A 10,843-nucleotide genomic window follows, 5' to 3' on the forward strand; every position below is an offset into this window, starting at 1 on the left:
GGTATGTGCTTTGTGAAAGTCCAATTAAGCGTCTTGATCTATCTCTATAGATCTTAATGCCCAATATGTAAGCAGCTTCACTGAGGTCTTTCATTGAAAAACTCTTATTCAAGTATCCCTTTATGCTATCCAGAAATTCTATATCATTTCCAATCAATAATATGTCATCCACATATAATATCAGAAATGCTACAGAGCTCCCACTCACTTTCTTGTAAATACATGCTTCTCCAAAAGTCTGTACAAAACCAAATGCTTTGATCAACTATCAAAACGTTTATTCCAACTCCGAGAGGCTTGCACCAGTCCATAAATGGATCGCTGGAGCTTGCACACTTTGTTAGCTCCCTTTGGATCAACAAAACCTTCTGGTTGCATCATATACAACTCTTCTTCCAGAAATCCATTCAGGAATGCAGCTTTGACATCCATCTGCCAAATTTCATAATCATAAAATGCGGCAATCGCTAACATGATTCGGACAGACTTAAGCATCGCTACGGGTGAGAAGGTCTCATCATAGTCAATCCCTTGAACTTGTCGAAAACCTTTCGCAACAAGTCGTGCTTTGTAGACAGTAACATTACCATCAGCGTCAGTCTTCTTCTTGAAGATCCATTTATTCTCAATTGCTTGCCGATCAACGGGCAAGTCAACCAAAGTCCACACTTTGTTCTCATACATGGATCCCATCTCAGATTTCATGGCTTATAGCCATTTCGCGGAATCTGGGCTCACCATCGCTTCTTCATAGTTCATAGGTTCATCATGATCTAGTAGCATGACTTCTAGAACGGGATTACCATACCACTCTGGTGCGGATCTTAGTTTGGTTGATCTACGAGGTTTGGTAGTAACTTGATCTGAAGTTTCATGATCATTATCATTAGCTTCCTCACTAATTGGTATAGGTGTCAGAGAAACCAGTTTCTGTGAAGTACTACTTTCCAATAAGGGAGTAGGTATAGTTACCTCATCTAGTTCTACTTTCCTCCCACTCACTTCTTTCGAGAGAAACTCCTTCTCTAAAAAAACTCCGAATTTAGCAACAAAAGTCTTGCCTTCGGATCTGTGATAGAAGGTGTACCCAACAGTTTCCTTTGGGTATCCTATGAAGACACATTTCTCCGATTTGGGTTCGAGCTTATCAGGTTGAAGCTTTTTCACATAAGCATCGCAGCTCCAAACTTTCAGAAATGACAACTTTGGTTTCTTGCCAAACCACAGTTCATAAGGCGTCGTCTCAACGGATTTTGATGGTGCCCTATTTAACGTGAATGCGGCCGTCTCTAAAGCATAACCCCAAAACAATAGCGGTAAATCTGTAAGAGACACCATAGATCGCACCATATCTAGTAAAGTATGATTACGATGTTCGGACACACCATTACGCTGTGGTGTTCCGGGTGGCGTGAGTTGCGAAACTATTCCGCTTTGTTTTAAATGTAGACCAAACTCGTAACTCAAATATTCTCCTCCACGATCAGATCGTAGAAACTTTATTTTCTTGTTACGATGATTTTCAACTTCACTATGAAATTCTTTGAACTTTTCAAATGTTTCAGACTTATGCTTCATTAAGTAGATATACCCATATCTGCTTAAATCATCTGTGAAGGTGAGAAAATAACGATATCCGCCACAAGTCTCAACATTCATTGGACCACATACATCTGTATGTATGATTTCTAACAAATCTGTTGCTCTCTCCATAGTACCGGAGAATGGCGTTTTAGTCATCTTACCCATGAGGCACGGTTCACAAGTACCAAGTGATTCATAATCAAGTGGTTCCAAAAGTCCATCAGTATGGAGTTTCTTCATGCGCTTTACACCGATATGACCTAAATGACAGTGCCACAAATAAGTTGCACTATCATTATCAACTCTGCATCTTTTGGATTCAATATTATGAATATGTGTATCACTACTATCAAGATTCATCAAAAATAGACCACTCTTCAAGGGTGCATGACCATAAAAGATATTACTCATATAAATAGAACAACCATTATTCTCTGATTTAAATGAATAACCGTCTCGCATCAAACAAGATCTAGATATAATGCTCATGCTCAATGCTGGCACCAAATAACAATTATTTAGGTCTAATACTAATCCCGAAGGTAGATGTAGAGGTAGTGTGCCGACCGCGATCACATCGACTTTGGAACCATTTCCCACGCGCATCGTCACCTCGTCCTTAGCCAATCTTCGCTTAATCTGTGGCCCCTGTTTCGAGTTGCAAATGTTAGCAACAGAACCAGTATCAAATACCCAGGTGCTACTGCGAGCATTAGTAAGGCACACATCAATAACATGTACATCACATATACCTTTGTTCACTTTGCCATCCTTCTTATCCACCAAATACTTGGGGCAGTTCCGCTTCCAGTGACCAGTCTGCTTGCAGTAGAAGCACTCAGTCTCAGGCTTAGGTTCAGACTTAGGTTTCTTCTCCTGAGCAGCAACTTGTTTGCTGTTCTTCTTGAAGTTCCCCTTCTTCTTCCCTTTGCCCTTTTTCTTGAAACTGGTGGTCTTATTGACCATCAACACTTGATACTCCTTCTTGATTTCTACCTCCGTGGCTTTTAGCATCGTGAAGAGCTCAGGAATAGTCTTATTCATCCCTTGCATATTATAGTTCATCACAAAGCTTTTGTAGCTTGGTAGCAGTGATTGAAGAACTCTGTCAATGACACTATCAACAAGAAGATTAACTCCCAGTTGAGTCAAGTGATTATGATACCCAGACATTTTGAGTATATGTTCACTGACAGAACTATTCTCCTCCATCTTGCAGCTACAAAACTTATTGGAGACTTCATATCTCTCAATCTGGGCATTTGCTTGAAATATTAACTTCAACTCCTGAAACATCTCATATGCTCCATGACGTTCAAAACGTCGTTGAAGACCTGGTTCTAAGCCGTAAAGCATGGCACACTGAACTATCGAGTAGTCATCAGCTTTGCTCTGCCAGACGTTCATAACATCTGGTGTTGCTCCTGCAGCAGGCTTGGCACTCAGCGGTGCTTCCAGGACGTAATTCTTCTGTGCAGCAATGAGGATAATCCTCAAGTTACGGACCCAGTCCGTGTAATTGCTACCATCATCTTTCAACTTTGCTTTCTCAAGGAACGCATTAAAATTCAACGGAACAACAGCACGGGCCATCTATCTACAATCAAACATAAACAAGCAAGATACTATCAGGTACTAAGTTCATGATAAATTTAAGTTCAATTAATCATATTACTTAAGAACTCCCACTTAGAAAGATATCCCTCTAATCCTCTAAGTGATCACGTGATCCAAATCAACTAAACCATGTCCGATCATCATGTGAGATGGAGTAGTATCAATGGTGAACATCACTATGTTGATCATATCTACTATATGATTCACACTCGACCTTTCGGTCTCTGTGTTCCGAGGCCATATCTGTTATATGCTAGGCTCGTCAAGTTTAACCTGAGTATTCCGCGTGTGCAACTGTTTTGCACCCGTTGTATTTTAACGTAGAGCCTATCACACCCGATCATCATGTGGTGTCTCAGCACGAAGAACTTTTGCAACGGTGCATACTCAGGGAGAACACTTATACTTTGATAATTTAGTGAGGGATCATCTTATAATGCTACCGTCAATCAAAGCAAGATAAGATGCAAAAAAGATAAACATCACATGCAATCAATATAAGTGATATTATATGGCCATCATCATCATCTTGTACTTGTGATCTCCATCTCCGAAGTACCGTCATGATCACCATCGTCACCGGCGCGACACCTTGATCTCCATCGTAGCATCGTTGTCGTCTCGCCAATCTTATGCTTCCACGACTATCGCTACCGCTTAGTGATAAAGTAAAGCATTACAACGCGATTGCATTGCATACAATAAAGCGACAACCATATGGCTCCTGCCAGTTGCCGATAACTTGGTTACAAAACATGATCATCTAATACAATAAAATTTAGCATCATGTCTTGACCATATCACATCACAACATGCCCTGCAAAAACAAGTTAGACGTCCTCTACTTTGTTGTTGCAAGTTTTACATGGCTGCTACAGGCTTAGCAAGAACCGTTCTTACCTACGCATAAAAACCACAACGATAGTTTGTCAAGTTGGTGCTGTTTTAACCTTCACAAGGACCGGGCGTAGCCACACTCGGTTCAACTAAAGTTGGAGAAACTGACACCCGCCAGCCATCTGTGTGCAAAGCACGTCGGTAGAACTAGTCTCGCATAAGCGTACGCGTAATGTCGGTCCGGGCCGCTTCATCCAACAATACCGCCGAACCAAAGTATGACATGCTGGTAAGCAGTATGACTTATATCGCCCACAAGTCACTTGTGTTCCACTCGTGCATAACATCAACGCATAAAACCTGGCTCGGATGCCACTGTTGGGGAACGTAGTAATTTCAAAATTTTCCTATGCACACGCAAGATCATGGCGATGCAAAGCAACACGAGGGGAGAGTGTTGTCTACGTACCCTCGTAGACCGGCAACGGAAGCGTTGACACAACGTAGAGGAAGTAGTGGTACGCCTTCCCGATCCGACCGATCCAAGTACCGAACGTATGACACCTCCGAGTTCTGCACACGTTCAACTCGGTGACGTCCCTCGAGTTCCGATCCAGCTAAGTGTTGAGGGATAGTTTCATCAGCACGACGGCGTGATGACGGTGATGATGTTCTACCGACGCAGGGCTTCGCCTAAGCACCGCTACGATATGACCGAGGTGGAATATGGTGGAAGGGGGCACCGCACACGGCTAAGGAACGATCACGAAGATCAACTTGTGTGTAATGGGGTGCCCCCTTGCCCCCGTATATAAAGGAGGGAGAGGGGGAGGTGCGGCTGACCCTAGGGGTGCGCCTGGAGGAGTCCTACTCCCACCGGGAGTAGCACTCCCCCTCTCTTGCCTTGTTGGAGAAGGAAAGGGGAAGGGGAAAGAGGAAAGGGGGGCGCCGCTCCCCCCTTCCTTGTCCTATTCGGACTAGGGGGGGCGGCCTGCCCTGGCCGGCCCTCCTCTTCTCCCTTAGGGCCCATGTAGGCCCATTAATCCCCCCCCCCCCCGGGGGGGGGGGGTTCCGGTAACCCCCCGGTACTCCGGTAAAATCCCGATTTCACCCGGAACGTTTCCGATATCCAAATATAGGCTTCCAATATATCAATCCTCATGTCTCGACCATTTCGAGACTCCTCGTCATGTCCGCGATCACATCCAGGACTCCGAACAACCTTCGGTACATCAAAACACAAAAACCCTAATTACGATCGTCACCGAACTTTAAGCGTGCGGACCCTACGGGTTCGAGAACTATGTAGACATGACCGACACATGTCTCCGGTCAATAACCAATAGCGGAACCTGGTTGCTCATATTGGCTCCTACATATTCTACGAAGATCTTTATCAGTCAGACCGCATAACAATATACGTTGTTCCCTTTGTCATCGGTATGTTACTTGCCCGAGATTCGATCGTCGGTATCTCAATACCTAGTTCAATCTCGTTACCAGCAAGTCTCTTTACTCGTTCCGTAATGCAGCATCCCGCAACTAACGTATTAGTTGCAATGCTTGCAAGGGTTGATTGATGTGCATTACCGAGAGGGCCCAGAGATACCTCTCCGACAATCGGAGTGACAAATCCTAATCTCGAAATACGCCAACCCAACAAGTACCTTTGGAGACACCTGTAGAGCACCTTTATAATCACGCAGTTACGTTGTGACGGTTGGTAGCACACAAAATGTTCCTCCGGTAAATGGGAGTTGCATAATCTCATAGTCATAGGAACATATATAAGTTATGAAGAAAGCAATAGCAACAAACTAAATGATCAAGTGCTAAGCTAACGAAATAGGTCAAGTTAATCACATCATTCTCCTAATGATGTGATCTCGTTAATCAAATGACAACTCATGTCTATGGCTAGGAAACATAACCATCTTTGATCAACGAGCTAGTCAAGTAGAGGCATACTAGTGACGCTTTGTTTATCTATGTATTCACACATGTATTATGTTTCCGGTTAATACAATTCTAGCATGAATAATAAACATTTATCATGATATAAGGAAATAAATAATAACTTTTATTATTGCCTCTAGGGCATATTTCCTTCAAGTTCTTTTTCAACGATGTTGTTTCCCTGTCCAAAGATAAACAATGTCGTCCGAAGTTGTCTTTCTTTTTCCCACCCGCCCACCCTTTTTCTTCTTCTCGGAGCCGGAGTCCGTAATCGAGTATCCATCCTACTCGTGCTAATACTTTGCATTCTTTCCTCAATTATTTCAACCAGTGCTTTTCTCTTCAATTTATTCATCGGTTCCCCATTCCAAGTTGCCTTTGTTTTACCCGCCCTCCCACCCGTTTTATTCCCGGAGTCTCAGGCTCTATCCGGGCATTAATTTCATTCGTGCGGAGCCTCTTCAGTCTTTCCTCAATTGTCTCAACCGGTGAATTCTCGTCAAGTTCATAATTGTTCGTTTTGTTTTCCTTTCTGGTGGATTCAATTGTAGTTTTTCGGGTTGATAGTATTCCTTTCCTTAGCTCAAAATTTTCCCCCTTCTCATTCGCCTCTCGCCAGTTTACCCTTCTGGAGTGCTCAAGACATCTCACAAGATTCATGTTTGCATTCAATTATTTCAAGGTTGTCACCTCATAAGTCTTTGAATTGTTCCAATGCATCATCTCTTCTACAATCCTTCTCAATAGTGTTTCTTTTGAGTGGGCCAATAAGCCACAACTCTTTCCCAGGATCTTACTTGACTCTTCTAATTTATTTTCCGGAGTTATTCTCTAATTCTTTTCAAGTTTGACGTAAGAATAAATTTCCATCAGTCATATGCCTTCTCCAAGATTGCTTTCAAATTCTTTTCATCTTTGGTTGAACCTTTCCTATTTTCATACTTCCAGAGTATCTCAACAATTTTGGTGGTGTTTCTCATCGTCATTCTCAACACTTGAAGACCGAAGAAGAGTTTCCTATAAGTCATGTCTGTTCTCTCGAAGATTCATGGTTATAGCTTCATGTTATCCTCTCGAACCATTCTGGTTGTCAGAAATTCTTTTCTTACCCATCGAGAGTATTTCAAAGTTGTTTTTTGTTTTGATTATCCAGAGGCCTTCATTTCGGAATATTTCTACGTTCCAAGTTTTCAGCTTCGTTCTCCAATTATTCTAAACTGATGCCACTTTGTTCGTCTCCATATTCATACCGGTGCATCATTCAAGAATTGTTTAGTCAGCTTGTGATCTCTTCGTTCTTTGGTCCCTAAATCCCCTCAAGTATATTTGTTGTTTTAATTCTTCCCGGCAATTCATTCTATTTTATTCGTTCATTTTCAAATTCTTACGGTGGTTCGTTCACATTCCTATTACTTTCTTATCGTATCAATTCATTTATTCTTCCCAAATCATACTGGTGGTTCATTGAAGACCTTCTTAAGTCCCTGCTATGTCTCTCTTCAATACTTTTTCAAGAAGAATAAGTTGCATGCCAAATCCGTTTGTCATCAATTAAAATTTGATGAGGACAAGCATAACGTAATTCTTATTCTCATTTCATTGTGGTCAAGTAATTCTTTTCTTTGGGGATTGTTCATGATGAATAATTTCTCGGTTCTAAGTTGTTCATCTTTTCTTATCCGGAGTTCCAAGTTTTTCTCGGTTGTCTCGTCGCGAAGCTCCATCTAAGTCATCGTAATGCTTCATCTTTTTCTTCTCAACATTCGTTTCTTTAATCCTTTTGTTAACCGGAGTTTTCATGGTGGTTCGTAAAGGATTTAATTCATTCTTCGAGTCCATCAAGATTCTTGTTGGAGCTCATGCATCCCTCTTCTTGCATACCGAAGTGTAACCAATTCTTCCTTGTCTTTCGTGCATGTTGTTTCACATCTTTTCTTTCGTCTCAAGTAAACAATCATTTCTGTTTGTGGCCGGTTATCACCTCATAATTTCGAGATGTTTTTCATAAGCCCACAACAAGCTTATTCTTTCGTTGTTGAATTTCCAACAACTCCATTCAATTCTTCCTTGCAAGGATGCTTCTCAATCCAATTATGGTGGAAATTGTCTTGTGTTTTCCCCTTTCTTTTCCATTAAATGTTTTACATTCTATTCTTTCGCTCCGGAGACATGGTGATATTGCTCTCTTTGACCCATTATCTCGCTTCTCCAAGACCATTTTATTTCCTTGCTTATTCATTTACCGGAGTGTTGTGTGCTCTTTTCAGATCTCTTATCTTGCCTACCTCTCCTTTTCTTTTATACCGGGATGCTATCTCAATTCTTGTGTTTTTATTCCTTTTCTATCTCGTTATAACTAGAGTGGGTTGAGAGTCCATCTTATTCCTTGGGATTCTGAGTGTTGTCATAGTCACCGTTCCTCTTTTCTACCATAGTTCTCTCGACTTCCTTCATCTTTTTTCTTGCGCTCTTGTTTGTCGTATCCTCTTTCTCTTCCGTCTCGTTCCTAAGATCTCGGGACGAGATCTTATGTTAGTGGAGGAGAGTTGTAATGCCCCGAGACCGACGCTTCAGTTGCCTTTCCATTTATTTTAGCTTTGATGTGTGTTTGTTTTGGTTGTTGCATTATCATAATTGTTTTGCATATTTCAGTCCTATATGTTTATGCCAAGATCATGATGAATGCCATTGCCAGATTTTGCTTCTTGTATCATGTTCATATTTTATTATATTGTATTGTGCCATCTTTGTTTGTTTGCCATGATCACCTTGCTTCGTTATATGCTTCATGTTTGTGATGTGCCTCTTGTCATTTTGTTGCATTGCATCATGATCATCATTGTAGTGTGCATATCTGTTATGTGCTTGTTATATTTGTGAACTCCTTCTCCTCATCTTCTTTCCTGTCCCATCTTGCCCTTCCATCTAAACCATCATCAAGTGCAACACCCCATCACTAGCTTCTTCCTTTCAATTCTCACACATTTCTTGCTAGTGGCATTTTCCTGTCCTAGAAAAACGTTCACTTATTTTCTGTAAATCTTAAACCATGCCAAGACCACCTCCTCCAGTTTCAAGTCTTTTGGAAGTGTTTTGGTTGGGCTCAGGATTTGTTCAAGCTTGAATTTATTGCCTCTAAAATTGCCAAAGTATTTTATTCCATATTTGCATATTTCCAGGACTCCATAGATATTTCCATCTCTATCAAATTACATTCCTACCCTTCTATTCTTTTCTTCCGGGTATTTTTTGTTCTGGAAAAATGGAAAAAGGAAGACAAAAGGGAGAGAGATTTTCCAGTGGCCCAGCTATTTTTTTCCTACCTCTCCCTCTCATTTTCACCGCGCCAGCCCAGCCCAAGTCCTTTTCACCGTAGCATTTTTCCTGGAACTATTCTTCTTCTTCTCACAGTGAAAAACCGAGCACACACACCGCATGGCCGCCGCGGGCAGAGAGCTCCACGTCGACCCTCTGAGTCCCTATTTAAACCTACTCGGCGTCCGAGCCTTTCCCCTAGGGTTTCTCTTCCGCGCCTCCACCCAGGGATCCTCCCCTTTCCCCTTTTCTTCCTCTGTCCACCTTACTTGAGCAGGGCCAAGGACGAGGGCAAGTCACCGGCGCACCCTCCGACGAGCGCCGGTGAAGGGAGCATGCCTAGGAGCTTCACCAAGTTCATCTTCGTCCCCTACGTCCTCTACATTGTTGTTGGACACCAAGATGTCGACGCCGTCTTCCTCTTCTTCTTCCTCGGGTGAGAGCATCTCCGCCTAAATTCGCCGTCGACGATCTTCACTGAGCCCGTTCGACGACCCCGAGCACCTCTACATGGCTCGGTGCCCAGCAGGCAGTGTGGTGAGTGTCCAAGTGGCGTTATCGTTGATCGACACCAGCTCGTCCAGCATCGCGTGGTGCCAGCAATCCTCTTGCCCGGCCTCTATGAACGTTGTCGGCTCCTCGCCGGCCATTAGATGCAAGACGTCATCGTCATCAACGTCCTCTTCCTCGGGCTGCTGCGCTGTTGCCGTAGCCTCGCCGAGGAGATCCCCCATGCGCCGAAACCTGTGGGGGGTGCCAACGCTGTCGTCGGCGTCGAACAGCTCCGACCTTGCTGTTGGTGGGGTTGTGAACTGCCTCCCAGGACCCACCTTGCTTGACGTCGGGGTGTCCGGGGACACCGTACCCAGGGACGGTGTTCTCGGGGTGGCACTTCCCGGGGTCTTGCTTCCCGGGGTCCTAGAGTACATTCGGTACTCCACGGTGAAGGAGCTGCTTGCCGGGGCCTCCCCCGACGCCTCCCAAGTCCATCGCGCGTCTTCGTCGAAGATGACGTCGCGCGAGACATGCACACTTTGAGATGGGGTTGTACATCTTGTACACCTTAGAGCCCGTCTCGTAGCCCATGAACACCATTGGGGTGCTCCTGTCGTCGAGCTTCTTCAGCTGTGGGCGCGTCATCTTGACATGCCCGACGCAGGCAAAGGTGCGGAGGAAGCGTTCATCAGGCTTCCTCCCATGCCACGCCTCGTAAGGCGTCTTGCCGTCGACTCTCCTTGTGAAGGAGCGGTTGAGGATGAAGACGGCATTGAGGACGGCCTCCCCCCAATATGTGCTCGGCACCTGCTTTGCCTTGAGCATGCAGCATGCCATCCCGAGCACCGTCTGGTTCCTCCGCTCGATGACGTCGTTTTGCTTCAGTAAGGGGCTGTGAGGTGATGCTGCACCCCTTTCTCGGTGCAGTGCTTGTAGAACATGGCTGACGTGAACTCGCCACCATGGTCCGTGCGCAACGCGCGTAGCTTGTGGCCGCACTCGACCTTTGCTGTCGCTTGCTGCTTGACGATGGCTCGCT

At 44.1% G+C, this 10,843-nt stretch overlaps 1 protein-coding gene across 1 annotated transcript; it reads right to left on the reverse strand.

Moving 5' to 3' along the window:
* Window positions 1-9,815: 9,815 nt before the first annotated feature.
* On the reverse strand, window positions 9,816-10,641 carry LOC147984843 (uncharacterized). The gene is made up of 2 exons (XM_087541284.1): window positions 10,343-10,641; window positions 9,816-10,227 (listed from the first exon to the last, which is right to left on the reverse strand). The coding sequence occupies exons 1-2, from the start codon at window positions 10,639-10,641 to the stop codon at window positions 9,816-9,818; spliced, it is 711 nt and encodes a 236-aa protein (XP_087397410.1).
* Window positions 10,642-10,843: the final 202 nt, after the last annotated feature.

The sequence above is a fragment of the Triticum urartu genome, chromosome 2A, assembly GCF_056163025.1.
Source record: "Triticum urartu cultivar PI428250 chromosome 2A, HENAU_Tu73, whole genome shotgun sequence".
Taxonomy (NCBI): Eukaryota; Viridiplantae; Streptophyta; class Magnoliopsida; order Poales; family Poaceae; genus Triticum; species Triticum urartu.